This window comes from Athene cunicularia (assembly GCF_003259725.1).
Source record: "Athene cunicularia isolate RWA chromosome Z unlocalized genomic scaffold, athCun1 chrZ_part2, whole genome shotgun sequence".
NCBI lineage: Eukaryota > Metazoa > Chordata > Aves > Strigiformes > Strigidae > Athene > Athene cunicularia.
The window spans coordinates 10,716,378-10,736,706 of NW_020799143.1; the positions used below are offsets into that span (position 1 = coordinate 10,716,378).

Sequence of the window (20,329 nt, forward strand, 5' to 3'; positions counted from 1 at the left end):
GGCTCGAATTTTCTGCAGAAGTTGCCATCAAAATCTCTCTTCTCACTTTTTGCACTGTCCAGCATAGTCTGCATGTACTGGGCCTTGTCCTTCTTGGTTTTGCTGCTGTAATGGACCATGAAAACTGATACAACTCTATACTAAGCAACTGTTTATAGGCATCCTCAGAAGAAAAAAATGTGAACATTTCAGAATATTTTAAAACATACATATGACTTTATATACACTAATTTTTGTTAGTCTGTTCTTTTAATATGTAGATGTGATAAAAGGAACTAGCCAAGAAGCAGCGGATTCATTATTAGCTCACCTTTGGCTTCTGCTCTTACACTATTGGCAAATACTTTCCTTAAAAAATTACTTAATAGTATCATTGATTTCTCTTCTCTTTCTAAGCTCAGCTTTGGAGGGATCCCAGTGCCTGGAAAATCAGGGACATTGTCACACAGGAACTTTCATGGGTGTTTTGAAAATATTTATTACAATGGAGTGAACATTATTGACCTGGCCAGGAGGCATAAATCTCAGATCTACTTTGTGGTAAGAGATTCATAGTTAAGAAAGAATAAATAAGTAAAATAGAAAAAAAGAAAAAGACCACAGCCACTTTCATATGTAACCTGTTAACACACAGTTCTAGTAAAATCTCTGTTGTTTAATGAAAGATAAATCAAGGAATCACCTAATTGGGTTATTTTATATTTGCTGTTGTACAGACTTATCCAGTAGACAAATCAGCACACACTTTATCATTCATGTCTTTAACTGATATTTAGATGCATGTGGTATCTCACTCTTGTGTGGTATCTCACTGTTGTTCATGTACAAAAGCCAGTGAGTAAAATAAAATGTTTCTGAGGTAACTGAAGCTTTGGCATTTTTTTTTCTGTACCTGACTAGTAAGAACACCAGCAGTACATTTAAAAAACTTTCTATTGCTGAGGACACTGAACCACTCTGTTTTCTCCAGAGCATTATAATTTTGGTAGATAAATACTGTTTGTCAGTTTATACAGCACTTTGTCTGAGGAACTGTAGTTTAGGTTGGTGGGTTTAATGCATTTATTGTGACATGGCCAAAAGTTGTATTAGCCAAACCCCTACCATTTAGAGGAACAGTTCCAATAACAACCAACTTTCTTCTGTGTCACGGAAGGTTTTCTATAAATTTTGGTAAGTCCTTTGTTTTTTTTCTGGTAGTACAAGAGCCATCTCTATTTGCAGTATTTATTTATTTATTTATTTATCAGCAAGAAACAACAGAGATAAGATGGAAACAATCAGTTCAAAATAATTAACAAAATATAAAATTCTGTCAAGCTCCAAATCTTTTGATTTGGACTTCAGAATATGAACAGTCAAATTTGATTTTCTGTTGCAGAAAAAAATGAATGACAGGCATCTCTTTTCATGTGAAGCTCATCTGAAATACTCCACAATTAACTAAACTCATACCTTTGTATAATATCCTATCCACGATGCTGATGGATGTTGGGGAGAGGGTAGTCATAGGAGGCTCTGTGTGGACTAGTGAAAGGGGAACTATGAAATTATTGTCATAAGAAATTTCATCATCTTCATCTCAAATGATTTAAATTGTTGTGCTACTTTCAAAGCTAGGACATGTTTTATAATGTGCCAGAAAGTATCTCTGTTACCACTGAGTCCTTGCTAAATAGCCACTTTGCTGGTTTGATACAGTATTAGGCACCTGTCCAGATAACATGGAAGAGAAATCTGTAGATGGCAAGCTTTTAGCATTTAACTAGGTTTAATCCAATGACCAGCTTTTCACTGTGGGTCAGTTCAGTTGACTATTAATTTCTCTACAGCTAAATTCATAAGACAGAGTTTTTATTTATTTATATATTTTCCCTGAGGAAAATGAAAACTGGCAAACTTTAATGTCTTCCCATGCCAGAGGCTAGTGAGTATTTTTATTAAATTGATTTTTTTTAGCTTTTTACTGTAAGGTCAAAGTTTTATGTATATTCAAAAGTTTAATAGCTCTTTGTGTTGAACATAACTTAAATGTACTTTAAATTCTAAAGAATCAAATCTTTTATTAACCATCCTTACAGAACCAATTAGTTATAGTTCAAATGGTGTCAGCAAGTCACTCCATCAAAGTGCATACTGTATCACTATCAAGGTTCATAAACTATTAAATAACCCTGACAACAGATTCAAAAAAATGCATTATTCCCATTCCATTCTTCTTATCTATATCATTCAGTACAAACACAGATGCAGGTTAAGCTAAGGGTTTGTCAATGAAGTCAAAATGATAAAGAAAAAATGTATTTAGGTACCTAAGAACCAGTGATTTCAGAAGATTCAAGCACAAATTAAAGGCTAAGTGCCTAAATAAAATACTTGATCTAGTCCACATGAGCCTGCTTGAAAACATGATTTCTTCTGTTTTATTAATTTTCTCGACTATTTGTGAAAACAAATATTGGGGTCAGGGCACATCTCCAGTTGCATTGATCTGGAAAGACTCCTTGGTCTGGCAAATGTGTTTTTTGGTTTTTTTTTTTCTCAAATTTAACACTGACTTAAACAATCAGTACCAAATCTCTGCATACAAGCATTTAGACCCGTGTAAATCTTTATACCAAACTTTGCATTCAGTGGCATTTTATCTGACATTCAGAAATTTGTCAAATCCTTAAACCTTCATGAGGCTGGGCCAAAATAGAAACAAAGCAGGTCTGTCTAACTCCTGAAGGATTTTACCTCATTCACTCAAAGGTCCTTGCCACTCTTTGCTCAGGCAGATATGTCTTTTCTGGTCAAACAACTAGGTAAACATTTCACAAACTGTTGGTGTTCTTATGTATTTGTACTTGATTCTTAGATTAACACATTCGAGTATTAAAAGTATTAGATTCTATGCACAATAATTTGAAACTCTGTAGTTTCAATACAAAAATTCTCATGACTGTTTTTTTCCCAAATGTTCCTAATGCCATATTTGCTTCATTTGTTCATAGGGCAATATATCCTTCTCATGTTTAGAGCCACAGGTGGTTCCTGTGACATTTCTGAGCTCCAGTAGTTACCTGGCACTTCCAGGCACATCAGCTCAAGAAGAAGTATTCATCAATTTCCAGTTTCGCACCTGGAACAAGGAGGGACTTCTATTATCTAGTAAACTACATGCTTCAGGTGGTTTCCTCTTATATCTGAGTGATGGAAAAGTTAAAATCAGTCTTCATAAACCAGGAAAAGCACTGAGTGACATCACTGCAGGTAACATAAATTAAGAAAAAAAAATCCAAGATTCTTATGCATGAAAAAATAGGTCAATATAATGTCATTTAAATTAGTACCTACATTCTTGACTTAGTTTTATGAATAGTATGTGCGTGACTATGCTTCATTTGTGTGTATTTTCATCCCAAATGTTTCTAAATACTTTATTTTCTCACAGACATGTACCTATGCTTTTCCCCATGATTGAGTAGAAATTACTTGCAATAATATATGCTGCAAAGTTGAGTCCTTAGCTTTACTTAAATACAGCATGTACAGCTCGTGTATAATCTGGAAAACTTGAGACATCTAGGCAACTTTTTCAGTTGTGAAGAATAAACAAGTTAATTTCTTACTCTATCAAGCAAAGCCATTAAGATGATTTTCACCATTTGTCACTGTCTTCACAAGGCATCAAGTAACTAATTTTTCTTTAAAGTTATACATTTTCATAAAAAGTATGTTTGTCATTTTCTAGAGGTCTCAATTACAGAACGGTCCATTAAATTTGGAGAGTGAACACCCCATACAGGTTGTCTTCCAGAAAGCTGGGGCAAGTTTGAGTATACATTAAAAAGAAAAAAAAAAAAAAAAAAAAAAAAAAAAAAACAGTCACTGAATTGAGATTAGATCATCTACTTTTGGTAGCGTGCACTGCTAGACAGACCTTAGGGTGGAGCTGAGATTTCCAGAAAGCATACCTCAGTCTTCTTCTGAGCCATTTCCCTGTTGGTAAACAGATATATAAGGACAAAAGGATGATCCAAATATAGTAAGATACAGTCATGTTAGAGAGTATCCAACTGGGATTCCGAGAAACAGCTCCCAGGTTTCACTTTAACTCAGTTTGGGAGCAAGAGGACTCCCTCTTTCACAAAGAGGCTCCTCAGTTTTTCTGTGTGCTGTTAGCATTTGATGTGAAAACAGCAAGACTGCTGGCCCAGCCAGGCATCTCCTTCTTTCATGAAATGTAAGAGCAGGACATAGCTTCTCCATCTTCCCTGACTTTTTAAAAAATGTTAAGAAGCAGTAACATCGCCATGTGATAATATCAATATGCTCAGCTAGCAGCACTTTGTCAGCAGTATACTATGTTCAGATACTGCATGCATCACAGCTGCCTCGGAGTTTCTCATCCTTTATGTAAACAAATTGAATTTTGTGCCTTTCTTGTAGAAGGACAAAATAATCATTCCACAATGAGTTCTCAGACAGGAAAGACAGGTCTACAGAGATTAGGTGCATAAATGGGTTCCAGAGAATATATGACGATGAGGAAATGAAGCTAGGATTGAAGTGGTTTCTGTATGGGCAGCTGGAGGAATATGTTCTAGAAGCAATGGGTAATTTGGCTTCAGAACACACAGTGATGATATCCAAAACATCTGTTGATCTTTGATTTATTCTGAACTGTACACAATCATGTATTTCATGTTTCATGTCCATAAAGCAGGAACATTATCAGTGAAAAAGAAGCCAAGTTAGTTCCAGTAATGTAATGTGTAAATTGAATTAACAGGTGAATAAGAATTAGGAAAACTGCACTGTGTACTGGTACTGAGAAAACAAGGATTTGACTGTATGAAGAATTTTATCTTGTGTAGAATATATTCACTGGAGTGATAGGAACTCGAACAAAGGCATCTTTCAGGGGATTTTTTTAAAGCTAGAATATAGCTTAATAACATTGTTTAGTGGTAGTTTGCCTTGAGCAATAACAAATACAGTAAGTAAACTAAGAAGTAACTGAATTTACAGTATATAACATCATAAAAATTAAAGCCCCCAAATCTCTTTAACTCCCACAGAATTAAAAAAGTTACGTAAAAGAGGAAGAATATTTCATTTAAAAAAATAGTATAAACACAAAATAAGAATCACTTACCTAAATTATTCACAAATCATGAAGTTGGCATGTAAGGCAAAGAGAGCAAAATAGAGCCAAACAGAGCAAAGAAACAGCCACGGGATTTGAAGATGAGACCTCCTTAGCCTTAGTTCTGTGGCGCTGTTTCTTTTAGACTGAACCTTACTTCAATTCCTGATACAAAATGAAAATTTCTTTGAGGGGGAAAAAAAAAAAAAAAAGAAGAAGAAAAAGTTAAACATAACTCTGAAGCTCATTATGTTTCTACAGGTGTATAATGATTAAAAGTAATATTTTAAACAGTTGATTATTTTAACTTGGGAAAAGACTGTAAGCCAGTAATGACCACGGATAATGTTGAAATTTACATAAATACTTTGATCCTGTTTCTGTGGGTGATAATAAGATCAGCCCTGGTATTTGTTATAATCTAAAATAACTGATGCACAGAGAGTACTGTTTTAATTACAAGAGGTTTCCCTAGGCTCACTATTTGAAAATGTCAGTTCCTTAGTAAGAATGTCAGTGGTATGTAGTTAACAGTGATGAATTTGGGTTTTTAGAGCTATTTTAATTGCAGTTCAATTAGGTGATATATGTTAAAGAAATTATTGCCATGCAGTGTCATTTTAACAGATTAGCTGAAGATAGTGGCACTTTTAACAGTTGTAAGACTTGCACATAGAGTAATTTTTGCAACACAACGCATATTCTCTGGAACACCCCAAAATAAATCTTGACGCTCTGTGCTGAAACAGAATTTAATGTTGTCATGTTAATTATGGATGGCTGGTGACGTTTATGATCTGATACACACACACACACACACACACACTAAATCAGAGCATACATTTTTGTGCACAGTTCATTATCATGTATTTCTTAAAGAATTGTTCAACCATATAAAAGTGAGGATAATGGCATATTAATTCATGAATGATTAAGTTATAATAAGCCATATCCTTCTTTTACAGAATGGTTGCTTAATATCTCTCCTTTGTAGCCTCTTTTGAAAGCTGGTCATCAAATATTCACAAAGAAGTAACATAGATTTCTTTAAAAAAAAATTAACACAAAGTTAATTTGTATTGAATGATGAGAACAAATTGAATTACAACATGTAGAAATGTCTGAGTTCTTATTACTCAGTTTCTTCATATGACCCTGTCTTTCTATGCAGTTTTAATTAAGTGATGTTAACAATCATTGCATTTGATGGTTATATGTCAGACTAATTTACAAACTGCTTTCTCTAAACTATTTTTTTGTTTGTTTGTTTCTCAGTGATCTCCTAATAGGCTATATACATTGTCTTTTTATATTTGTGTTCCTAAGGCTGGATGTCATTTGGCAAGACCTGTCACCGTTCTATTTTTTAGTACTTAGATATTAAAATGATGGAGGTACTACTAAAGAGAATAAATAGAAATCTTGTTTAATAACTACCTTATTGTGCACTAAATGTTTAATTGCTATTTTTAGCTCACTTGTTCCTGGTAAAGCATTTTTTAAAGTCCTAGTAGAACACCAGACAAAGTAAATTTCAGTTGGAATGGAAATGTTAGCAGTCTGTTGGCCTCCACATTTATATGTCATACCACTCTGTGGCTTGGCACAAGCAAATGTGAATTAAATCAAGGTTGCCAATTTGAAGGCTACAATGAGTTGTTTTCTCATGATTGTCTTGTGCTCCCACCATGGAATTCTTCCATCCCCAGGCTTAATGAAAGGGATTTTTGGGAAGTCTTAACTTGAGCCAGATGAACATAATTTAGTATCTCTAATCATGCCAGTCTATATGAAGAGGAGATAAAATATCCATCCCAAAATCATTTAGTAGGTCAGTATGATAATCTCCAGTAAACAAACCAAAAAGTGCAAAATGTATACAATCCAGTAACCAAAGTATTTTCTACTTCAGTCATTCATTTAATCTTCTTTATGTTACGGCATTCTCCTACCTACTGTGACAGTCAAATACTGGAATATTTGAAGCATGGCTTTCTCACCAGAACAAGAAGTTAGTAAAGCAGGATACAAAACATAGAATTAAAAGCAATTATCTTTGCAACAATTGAAATGAAAGCAGAATTTATTGTTAGATTCAGTATCTTCAGTAATGACATAGATAGTGGGATTGAGTACATCCTCAGCAAGTTTGCTGGTGACACCAAGCTGTGTGGTGCGGTTGACACACTGGAGGGACAGGATGTGCCATCCAGAGGGATCTTGGCAGGCTTGAGGAGTAGGCCCATGAAGTTCAACAAGGTCAAGTGCACCAGCATCAGGAAAATCCCCAATATCACTACAGACTGGGGGAAGAATGGATTGAGAGCAACTCTGCAGAGAAGAACTTCCACCCCAGAAGTGTTCAGGGTCAGGTTGTATGGGATTTTGAGCAACCTGATCTAGTAAAAGAAGTCCATGCACATGGCAGGGAGGTTGGACTAGATGATCTTCAAAGGTCTGTTCCAGCCCAAACTATTCTATGGTTCTCTGATTCTATGGTTACTGAAGGAAAAGATCATATATTGCAGAGATGTGATTGAGCACATCATTCACTTGAAGTACCTCTACAAATGAGAAAACTCCTTGCTTAATTTTAGAGATGAGGTGAAAGAAGGTGCAGCATTAGGCAGCTGGAAATGGAGGTTAAAAAGAGGGAAATAAGTAAATAGGGAAATAATACCTTTTTAAAAATTATTTTCTGAAATGGTTAATCATAAAAACACAATGTGACAAGTGCTATTATAGACTATATGTATTTTACAATTTAGTTTATTATTGGAGGCTAATTCTATAATAATTTGTAGAAGAAAACAAATTATATTACTGAGAATTGGGAACAAACCTTTCTGAAACTTAATTTTCTGTGCTTTAAAAAATACATTGTTCATATTCTTTGTTTTAGCATACCTGTTATCTCTCTGACGAAAGTCTATGGATGTTCAGTGGTATAAAAACCTAAGGATGCTTTATCTGTTTGTTATCCTTTATAATTTTTTTTTTAAGGTAGTAAAACTTCTTGATATATTTGATGAGTTCCTGCTGTAAAATAACACTGAAAAAAATAGGATAGATGAATAACAGTGCTTATTAAATCTAGAAACTTCATTATATATGTATATGTGGCACATCTATGTCCGTGATATTGCAAGGCAGCAATAATATTTTTCTAATGCTTCAACTACTCTGTTTTTAAATGTCTGTTACACACCATATTATCTATTCAAAATATAACTAGAGCCAAAATGGCTAGCCTTTAAGGCATTTTCTTGATCCTCAGCTCAATAGTATGCTAGCCCTAACATAAAATACACCAGCCTGAAGGCTGCTGTAAGTTATATTAACTGCCACCAGTACAAATGGACTTCTTCAGCAGTTGGTCATGTGGTCTTGAAAATTCTAGTCACTCCCTCCACATTGTCTATAAGGCTATGTAAATCCTTGTTACCAAAAGATTACCCCTCTAACAGGCCACCTATTAGTAGCCAGATATAATAGCATTAGTACTGTTTTATTTTGTGTGGGATGAGGTTTCCCATTTTCATTTTAGTAAAAAGCTGCCTCTAAAAATATTATGGAATTTTACAAAACTAGGAAATACACCTATTTACTCAGAAAATTAGTGATAGCTTTAATGCTGATTATTTACTCTGTAAGCATACTTCTGCTCTTAGGAAACTCAAATGCCACTTCTCATAGAAGACTGCAACCAAAATAAGAAATGGTCAGAATGGTACCAGAAAACCTGTGACTGCGACCCTATGCTGTCTGCTGTTATATAGTAAGGTGACTAGTTCCTGAAAGTGTAACACAAAGTTAAGAAGACCTGTTAGCCATAGATTTTATATAATTCCATTAAGGCTGTGGATAAAGCAAAATGTTTGTTTCTTTTTATGAGGTCCCTAATAAATATAATGGTTGAAGCAAGGAAACAAATAATGGAAAAGTTGTATGAGACTAATATTAAATATATTAGAAGTATTTTCTAGATTATAATTTATCTGAATTTATAATGCAATTCTGAGATTTATCTCTTGATTGTATGCTGATCTTGTGTTTAGACTGTGGTAGTTAATAAATGGTTCCTATTTACAAGGTAATTCAAATTTTCTCATCTTTCTATTTTTATTTCTTTTCCTTCTTTTTGAACTAATCAGTGAACTGCTGGACTATTTCTCTAAAAAATACAACACACTCTGGAAAAGAGTATTTAAATACATGGCATTTCAAGAGCAAAATAACAGATCACAAATCATAGGCACTCCGCAGTTGTGAAATTTATAACTCAAAGGCTGTATTCTTTGCTTTTCACTGAAAAGTATTTCTATTCTGAAGAGCACTCAAGAATATGATTGACTTAAAGCACTTCTTAAAGATAACAATGTGCTTACATACTGCCATGTATAAAATTTACTTCAGTATACATATGTAAGTTCTTTCCAGAATTAGGGCTTTAGGTTTATTACTTTGTGGCACCTTACACCTACGTAGCCAGAGGTAGTGTAAATTGGTGTTAAAGGCTAAACTCAGCAAATTTTCCCATGCTTTTCCAATAAAAGAGACAACTGAAAGAAAAATAATCTTATGACATTGACATGACAGTTGCTGAAGCTTTTAGCATCTACACGATTTTTCTGTTTTACTGGATAGTAATGTAATGACTACCTTTGATTTTAAATGATGAAGAAATCCTTTGTAATAGTGCAGTAGAAATGTGTATTATGTGTAAAATACTGTATCAACCATCACAATGATATCTTAATGATAAGCTCCTTAGTTGGGAGGACACTTTTCATAGTCACTACATTAAATTGATGTATTACTGATAATTGGGATTATTACAACTGTAGGTCTTATTCACTGAAGTACTTTTATTTTTTTCTTTATCAGATGTGAAGCAAGGGAATGGAAAAAGGTTATATCTTCACAAAATATATTTATGTTATTTGTTAATTGATTTTTCCTTTCATTATCCCTTGGAGTTTTTATGTGGGCTATGACTGCTCTACCCATCTCTCTTCCTTTCAAGTCTGTAACATTCAGGTAGCATAACAAATAATGGATGTTTATACTTTGTTCTGGTTTTTATTTTCTTTCCAGGTGCTGGATTAAATAATGGCCAGTGGCATTCTGTATCCTTCTCTGTCAAAAGGAATCGTATCAGTGTAGTAGTGGACAATGATGTGACCTCATCTGCCTATGCTTCCATACCTCTGCAAATGTATTCAGGAGAAACTTTCTACTTTGGAGGTGAAATATGTTGTTTATTTCTGCTGGCAACACAGTTAAACATCAACTTTTCCTGATGTATCTATTCAAATGACAAGAACTATTTGGCTTGCGTCAGGTCTTCTTTGCCTAGCTTGGATATGTCTCAAATAATCTGTTTTTCAGGTGCTGCTATGATGTTTTTGAGTTATAAATTTTATAATGTTGGGTAGAATAAACTACCACCCTAAATTCTTGGTCACTTTAGAACATAATTTTCTGCTATCATTCTGATAATTGAATATAGTCTGGCTAACAATCAGACAGACACACAATAGCACACTTACTGTGTTGCTAAATGAGAATCTTCCACTGGAGTGACACTTTCACCTTAAGCGAATGCTTGCTTACTTGTGCAAATATCCTCTTTACATGATATACACTTCAATTATTTACTTTTTTTTACTACACTGACACAACTTTCCTACGTTTGGAGAATATAACTTGTGTCTAAAAACTAAGTTTAGGTATCTTCATTTCCCTACAAATATCAACAATTATCTGTCACCAAGAAATTTTGTCATTAATCACTGATATTCTTACTGGTAGAGCTGATCAAGTTGTTATGTCCAAATCTGTTGGTAACAGACAACATAATAGCAATGTTAAACAACATCTGAATGCATTATTCAGCACTAGCATAATGCCTTATCTCTTATAGCTTAGGAGTTCATGACTGAACTATTTATTAACAGTTCTCAGTTTTCTGAGAAAATTGAAAAAATTATACAAAACCCTAAATGAGTATTGACCAAATCATTATCCACAGATCAGTTCCCTTGAAACAACAGATTGTAAATAAATTTCATGCTCACAAGAAGATCTTAAAGGAAAATAAAGGAACTGCTACATGAGCATCCATGTGACTTTTCACACCTGGCATCTAGCCTTCTCTACTAAAGATGTCCCTTTACCTGTCTGATATCTCATAATTCCTCTGGTCAGACTGTTCTATATTGACCACCCTCGGGGTAGAATCACTTCTTGCTAATTTCTGATCAGAATTTGCTGGTGGTTCACTTTTGTCCTTTCTCTCTTGTCCCACCACTGTGCACTTCTGGAAGAAGTCTCACTTCATCTCTTCTGTCAAATATTTTAACAGATAGCTTTATCTTCTTAAGACTGAACACAACTCTCTCAGCCTCTCCTCATACTACACCACGTGCATTCAGCTCACTGATCATCCCAGAGGCCTCTACTGGACTCACTTGAGGATGTCGCTATCTTTCCTGTACTGAGGAGTCCAGAACTACAGCACTCCATATGAGGTCTCACAAGTGCCACACAGAGGGAAGGACCACTTCCCCAGATCTGCTGTCTGCACCCTTGAAATACAGCCCAGAATGTCACCGGCATTCTGTGCTGCTGTTCTTCCTGGCTCATGGTTCACCTCTTGGCCACCAGGACCCCAGGCCTTTCTCTATCGATCTAAGCAGTTTTCCTCCAGCTTGGATAGTTGCATGGACTTGTTTCATCTCAGGCTAAAGACCTTAAATGTGTTCTTCATTGCATTTCTTTCAGCTTATTTCTCTAGCCTGCCCAGGTCCCCCTGAATTATAGCACTGTCCTCCAACATTTAACTCCTGCTCCCAATTTGGTGTCAATCACAGTCTTGCTAAAAGTGCACTCTGTCCCATCACCCATCATTAATGAAGATATTAAATAGAATAGCTCTCAGTACTGGTCTCTGAAAGACCCTCTGTTCACTGACCATCAGCTTGACTCTGCATCACCAGTTGTCTGCTTATCTCATCCCTATCTCATCAATCTGGTGATAGGGGGACTATAGAAAACTGGGGATTTGCTAAAGTCAGGGTATGCACTGCTCTCCCTTTGTCTACAGTGCCCATCACCTCAGCAAAGAAAAGAAAGAGCTTGATCAGGCATGATTTAGCCTTGAAGCTAAAGTTATCCAGTTACCTTCTTCACATGTTTAGAAATGGTTTCTAATGGGATTTGCTCCATGAACTTGCCAGGGACTGCAGTAAAGCTGACTGCTTTTTAGTTTCCTGTGCATTCCTTCTTTAAGATGGATGAAACATCTGCCTTTTCCAGTCATTAAGAATACAAAGTCACCAAATTGCCAAGACCTTTTCAGGATTAAAATGATAATGGCTTCACAATGACAGTTGTTGCAATGACATTGGCCAGCTCCTGTAGTACCCTCAGGTGTCCCTTGGAATATTTCTTCCTTTATTGTGGGTACTGCTTCCCTTCTTCATACTCTGCTAGGACATGAGAAGCCTCAGAGTTAGTTTTACCAGTGAAGACTGAAGAAAAAAGGTCTTGTACAAATCAGTTCTTCCAAAGATCCTTATCACTAGGTCTCCTGCTGCATGGAGTAGTGCCCCCATAATCTCCTTAGCCTTTCTTTTGCTACTGTTGTACCTATAGAAATTGTTTTTTTGCACTTCACCTTCCTTGATCATCTTAATTCCACCTGAGGTCTGGATTTCTTAACTGCATTCTTAGACATGCAGGTAATGGCTTTGTATTCCCCTCGAAATTGCGTGTCTCTGATTCCACATTTTGTGTACAGGAGTTCCATGTTTCTGTTTCCAGGCCTTCTGCCATACTTGCTTAACTATACTGATATCACTATGGACTTTTGTTATGCTCCAAAGAGCTTTTTCTTGAAAAATCCCCAGGCCTTTTGTTCTCCAAGGCAATTTCTAATCAGATACTTAAAACAGGTCCTGAACAGATCAACTTCGGCTCTTCAGATAGTCCAGGGTTGTAATTCTGCTTTTTTCCTTGCTCTCTTCTCTGTGGATCATAAACTCCACAGCCTCGTGTTTGCTGCAACCAAGACTGTCCGTGACCTTCACAGTTTCAACCATTTCTTCCTTGTCTGGGAGTAGCAGGTCCAACACAATGTCTGTCTTAGTTGTGTCATGATGTCCTGCATCAAGAAATTTTGTTCAGTACTTTCCAGAATTTGCTGGACAGCTTAATGAATTAAAATCATCGTACTTAGTAACTAGTTCTTGTCTTATTTTTCTTCAGCTTTGACTTAAAACTTGTCCAAATCATCTGCACATCATACTGTAACCTAATATTTTGTGACCAAGTTCAATCAGTCAATCTGTTCACATCTTGATTGCATTCATTTCTTTAGAACTGCTGCTTGGGTTATCCTCTACCCAGATTTTTAGTGATGCTTTTGCATATGCTTTAAAACAGTAAGACTGCACAGATATATTTCTTTACAGTTGCACCAACCATGCCTAATCACAAGAGCTTCTGAGTAAAGTCTTCCACCCACAAAGTTTACAACACATGGAGATTATCAAAGTTCAGTCTTCTTTTGGAATATGTGAATTTTTCAATAAAATATTTTTTTCAACTTAAGGTTTTATGCTTCTTTCAGGGTGCCCTAGCAGTGGAAACATTTCTGAATGCAATACCTCATTTGGTGGCTTTCAAGGATGCATGCGACTCATTTCCATTGGTAACAAAGCAGTGGATATGATCTCAGTTCAGCAAAATGTTTTTGGCAATTTCAGTGACCTTCAGATAGATTTATGTGGCATTATAGACAGGTAAGAAAACAATATTTACTCATTTATTTATTTGAATATTTTGTTTTCAGTACTGTCTTGATGACAACAGAATGTTTACAAAATGGCATGCTGCTTCTTTTGTAAGAATTCAATATTCTAGAATAAATGCAGTATATATAACACAGCAATTAGATTTTCATGCACTGCAAATAAAATTAAACTGGGGTTAAAATTATCTGATGTTTCCAACAAATTCTAAATATCTTGCCTTCTTTTCAAGTAAAGCTATAGACATAAACACTCTCCTGTGACATGCAGTCCCATTCACCCTTTGAGAGAAAATATTTTCTTCCTGTGGTAATTTCTACACATCTTTGATTGCTCTAAGTTAAATTAATCAGCATTTTTGCCACTGTGTTCCCTATGGTAGATATCTTTCCTGCACCTAAGGGCAAACAGACCACTTCTTTGTCTTGGAGTCCTGTTCCAAATAGTGAAGCATGACCCAAATTCTGGTGTTATTGATGGCTTTTGTAGTAGAAACAGTGAACCACTAAATGTAATAGTCTTGCACATTTAGAGTGCATGATAACCCATTCTTCTTTTTAAACAAAAAAAAATTCCTATCATTTTCCTATATTTTTATTTTCTCAGTTTATACTTTCCAATTCTTCTCCTATGCTTAAATTATTATGACTTTTCAGTCATTGCTCTTCTCATGCTCCTTCATGTAGCATTTTCATTGTTTAATCTATTTATATCGTTCCATTGCTCATATACCTCTTGGGCATACAAATAATTCTCTTTATGTATTTCTCCTTAATATCTTTTCTCTCAACTCCTTTATCAATTTATATCAGTTTAATAACTACTAATTATAAGGACACAGTGTCATTCCAAATGCCTCTCAAATTTAGCACGTTTAGTCTCTGAGGAGAGACTACCATATGAATCTGTCACAATTACATCAAGCCCCACACAGAAACATATGATTGCTTACCAAGAATTATTTCCTTTGGTGTCCTGGCAGCAATATGATATACAAACCCCAGAATAATTGTGTTTATATATATATATATAAAAGACATTGATACTGGGATAGTTTTCAAATATTTTTCTTTTTTTTTTTTTTTTTTTCTTTACATTTAAGACTGAAGAAAGAAAAATAATGAAAATTGAAAAATAATGAAAATTGCAGCAAAGAGTGATTCTTTTCAAAATATATCTTAGCCATAGTTTGAAATCATGATAAGCAGATAGTGCACAAAAATATATTTAGTGGATAACCGGCATATGAAGTTTGGGGTTTTTTTCCTTATTTATCAAAAGTACATGCATGTTCTGGATCAGTGTTCTCTTCTGAATATTACTTTATCATTATTATTAGCCTGCTGCCTTGGTTTTAAATCATATAGCATTTATAGATGTCATACACTTTAAAGCATATTATCAAGCAATATGTGGTAAATGCTTAATCATCTGGGGTTTTTCTGGTTTAAACAGAACTAGTGATGAATCAAAAAATTACCTTTTACAGATTAAAAGCATTAGATTATTATACAGATGAAAGTATTAGAAATATTTTTGCTAATATTAGAAATACTTTTGTTAGAATATTAGTTTCATCAGAGAAAACACTGTTCTAAATCTTGCTTTGGGTGGTGTCTCAGAATATAATGTAATTATAGCCTCACTTTGATATAGCAAACGGCTACTTCCTATTATACATTCTGAAACTGAAGATGTAAAATTTGATGCTAAAAGATTTAAATTATACTCTAAATTGTTTTAATTTCTACTGAAGTTGCTTCAAGCATCATCAATTTAATCTAAGATTTAATCTTGTGAACACTATTAGGAAAATTAATTAATATGGGCAGGGAGTCAATACAAGTAAAGACCATTTAAATCACTTATTTACAGTTCTGGCACAACAATATATTTTTTTAAAAAAGAATAAAACAAGAAAAACTGTGGCTGAAATAAATGCAGGCAGAGCAGCTGTCAGAGAATGCAGTGAAAGTCCTGATGGCAGTTATGTTAGAGATGTATAACTGATGACTAGTCATACCTGTAGAAAATAAAATTAAGCATTTATCTTAAGAATTAATACCATGGACATTTATACAATTCCTTCAAACAAATTATCTATTATCAGAGTAATTGTGAGCCCTGTAATTGTGAGCCCTGTGCCTAAAGTTAATTTCTATCTTCCAGACCAGAGCTCGAGACACAAATCAGACTCGTTTTAGAAATACTTTCTGTGAGTGAGATAATAGATACAAGATCAGCTCCTTCACTGGCATAAATGTCATTTATTCCTTGAACATAAGTGATCTATAACACTCTATTTAATTTATCTAAATTTTACCTGCTACTTCTTTTTTTTTTTTTATTATGATTATTTTACTCCCTTCTCTAAAAATCTCTGCTTATCCTTATTTATAAACATGAAAATAAGATAAAATTCTTTGAGAGTCAGGAAGAGTGAATGTACAAAGACCCTGAATTATTCATAGGGCAGATGTATGAACTGCCAGACTTTCTACAATCCTAATTTAATACCTTCTTAAAATTTCTTGAATTAATTAAAAGGTATTTTAAGATCCTGTGAATATTAGTGGGCCTGTTTTATTTTTTCTCTAGTTAATGTCAACAATAAAGCCTTTTTATACTTTGTGAGATGTATCACATACACACACATATACACATACTCTCACTGCAATCAGAATTTTAAATAATTTATAAGTTGAAAAGCCTGTAAATAATTGGTTACAATGTGCCACTCTATTGTAATGTATTTTTAGTTGTCTTTATAAAAAAGATTTTTTTTTTTTTCCATGTCATGCAATATTTTATGCTCAGGTATAGTGTTGCATTCTTAATCATTAAGCAGTTACAGACAAATTTTCTTTGTAGTCAACTATTGTAAATCCAGAAGGAAGCTACCAAAATTCTCCAGGTTTCTGCTCATATCACCAGACTGAAAACTGACTTTACCGGTGGTTACTTCCTGTAATGGAACTGACATCCTGAATAATTTACTCTTCCTAGAATAGAAAGTAACCATGATTTTAGAATAAGAAATAGCTCTAAGATACTATGGTCACTTTATTTGATATATGTTTTTTTTAGGAAAAAATCTATTATTTTTAGAAGAAAAGAAGGAAATCTCGTGATGGCGCTTTGTTGTGATACATCTTGTTGAAGAAATCCTATCAGTTACAAAACTTGCCAGTGAATTATCACCATGTAAATCTTTCACTGGTTTGTCAGTCTGTATTGAATTGCAGATAGTTGAATGGTAATAAGTAACATTTAATGCATCTTACACTTCTGTTCTCACAGGTTTCTTGCATAATTAATTTATTTAGTATAGGCAATAGGAATAGTGGGGAAGATGAAGGGAAATTCTGCTGATTTTCTAAGTAATTAAATTGACATCTTTGCCAATGAGCTTGAAAACTTCCTTCATATTACTATACTTCTTTTTAATTATTTTGTGTCCTTTGATAAGTACAAGTGACATGTAAATGAACAGAAAAGGCAGTGAAAATGCTCTTTTTATTTTAGGTGTTTGCCTAATTACTGTGAACACGGTGGTGAGTGCTCACAGTCCTGGAACAGCTTCTACTGCAACTGTGCCAACACTGGTTACAAGGGAGCTACTTGCCACTATTGTGAGTCTAAGATGTTTTCTAACTATGGTTTTATTCCTGATTGATTTTTTGACAACAAAAATATACATTTGTATTGATCATTCATATTAAAAGATTTCTTAAGTCATGCAAATATTCATAAACTGGTTCCAGGAAAGGCCATGAGAATCCAAAATATGTAGCAGGAAAAACTCATTGAAATTTCTAATATTTATCTGTTTCTGTTTCACATTTTTCATAATTCGCATGAGATGGTCAGTAATATCCTCTTCCATCCATATAATTCCTCTTTCTGAATCAGCAAAGCATTTAGAAATGTGTGTAATTCATCTTTATTCATCACAACAATTAATTTTTTCTGAGACAATAGGACTACATTCATGTGGAAAATTAATCACATGCTAATCCTAAAAATGTGTTTATGTAGTTTTCTAAAACAGGGAGTAGATTGGGAGAAATGAAAAAAAAAAAAAAAAAAAAAAAAAAAAAAAAAACATTTGTACTGTTTTAAGCATGTTCTGGGAAACAGAGTAATCTTTACCCTCATTATATGCTTCTAATAACTAGAAATCCTTAAGAAACTTTACAGATTTTAAAAAAATTCCAGACTACCCTAGTGATCAGATATATTTCTGGTTTTATAAATTGTTCTTATAAAACCTACACAATCCTTGTGGGCAGATTTTATGAAATGAACGTATGTCTACACACATAGGATTTTTTGAGAACTCACTGATTTTGGAAGACTAGCTATTAAATCTTGCTTGTACAGACTCAGTAACAGTGATGACTTTTCCTGTTATGCCTTATTTGTAAAGAATACAGTGGCATAAATAACAATTTCAAGAAAATGTGTGTAACAAAGGATGACAATATACAGATAATTTTGAATACCACAGTGTATAATGTAAAACTGTGACAAGCCAAAAGTGAAGATGAAGGTGATGTGATTCATTATAAATTGAAAATCATATGTTGAATCAACCGATGATGTCTATAAGGAAAGACAGAGGTCACAGTTTCCCAGTAGTTAGGACTCTGTGAGAAATTTAATACTATGATAAGAGTTATTGAATTCTTGTTCATTGTCAAAGATACAAATAAAAGCCCTCCAGGTCATGTGTTTATGATTAATAAAATCCTGCACTTATGGATATAAAATGGGAGTCTTAGTAGTTGCTTTTAGTGATTTTAATAATGACTTAAAATCAAGAACCTAGGATAATATTTTGCCACATTATCACACTTCTATGTCATTTAAAAAGAAATAAATGCCCTTGATTACTGAAACATTCTTTTTATTAGAAACCTAAAAATAAGTGATCTCAAAATATTAGTATACAAAATACCAAGTTCATAAAACAATCAATGAATAATTGAGTCTATTTTGTCATATTTAAATTTAACTATTTAAGGAGCCATAACATTCCATTTGAAAATTACATAAATTTTACTTTCTGAATATGTCATAATCAATCTGAAGGAACTGTTTATCTTTTTGCTGTGTTGACATACAATATGTCAGTAACCATGAGAAAAAAATACAGCGATCACACTCTTCCAAAAACTAGCTTCATTTAAAAAAGCAGCTCCTCTTTTAGATTACTGTACTAGTATTCTGAACCTTTTTTTTTTTTTTTAAAAAAAAAAAAAAAAAAAAAAAAAAAGAAGGATGTATGTATGGCAGTCATAACTATTTTTTTCCCTGAATCTAATGGCTCTTTTTTTTTGACAGTGTTTTCAAGTTTTGATACTAAATGATAGAGCACACAGTCTAATTTTGAAAAGAAATACCAGAACAGTATGACTGTTTCACAGCAATATCATGGTGAAAAGAGAAGTTAGGCTAATGCAGTCCAGCTGTGGCATTATTATCAGTGGTTCCTGTCTATTTAAGCAAAGAGGTGGACTCATAAGTCCTTTTTCTCAGGATTTTCATCATAAAGGAGTCATCACAGACTTTTCTTTAGGCCTTGACTGATATAAAGTGTACATGACAAGGCAACAAGGAGCTGTCACTTTGTCTTTGTTTCTTTAGTCTCTGAAAAGTCATTTGCCCTTCTGTTTAAAAACAGAAGAAAACAAGTGTGAAAGGCAAAAAATGCCAGGAGACAATCAGAACACCTAGAAACTGCTTACCTTGTGTTGTATGTAACAACAACAACAATCTGATTTGGTTGAGGTAGTTAGTGGTTTTTTTTCTCAAAATCCGATTACCAGTGTCTACCCTTGGCATTCATGTTACTTGGCATTTTTTACAACCATTTACTCAGCCACATTTCACAGTTTTCTTCCTGAAGTTTCCAGCTTGAAATATGGAAGAAAATGCTTGAATATGCCCCTTGTGATGTCCCCAATAAATAAAACCAAATGTGCTTTACAAATCAAATGCAGGTAAAGTTCTGTTCATTTCTTCTGTATTCTTTAGCAGTGAACACACACAACTTCTTTTCCCCACTGACAGACTCCAAACACTTTTTTTTTTCTTCTTTTTTTTTTTCTTTTTTTTTTTTTAAAGTTCCTTGAATAAAATGTAAAATTATGCCATTACATTTGTGATGGAATGTGTTCTTTTACAGCCATCTATGAGCAATCATGTGAAGCCTATAAGCACAGAGGGAACACTTCAGGCTTTTACAATATTGATTCAGATGGAAGTGGCCCCTTGGGACCGTTTCTTGTATACTGTAATATGACAGGTGAGGTGATAAACTTCCTTAACTCACAGCTGGTTCTGTATGCATGCTCATTATATTGAAACATGAGTT

At 34.1% G+C, this 20,329-nt stretch overlaps 1 protein-coding gene across 1 annotated transcript in view; it reads left to right on the forward strand.

Annotated features, from left to right (window-relative positions):
* Nucleotides 1-20,329, forward strand: part of LOC113490019 (contactin-associated protein-like 4) — a 234,238-nt gene that overhangs the window by 158,696 nt on the left and 55,213 nt on the right. Inside the window, exons 7-12 of the mRNA XM_026866169.1 lie at nt 397-540; nt 2,997-3,255; nt 10,232-10,381; nt 13,770-13,941; nt 17,476-17,582; nt 20,141-20,260. Coding sequence (XP_026721970.1) covers nt 397-540; nt 2,997-3,255; nt 10,232-10,381; nt 13,770-13,941; nt 17,476-17,582; nt 20,141-20,260 — 952 coding nt within the window. The remainder of the gene's footprint in view (nt 1-396; nt 541-2,996; nt 3,256-10,231; nt 10,382-13,769; nt 13,942-17,475; nt 17,583-20,140; nt 20,261-20,329) is intronic.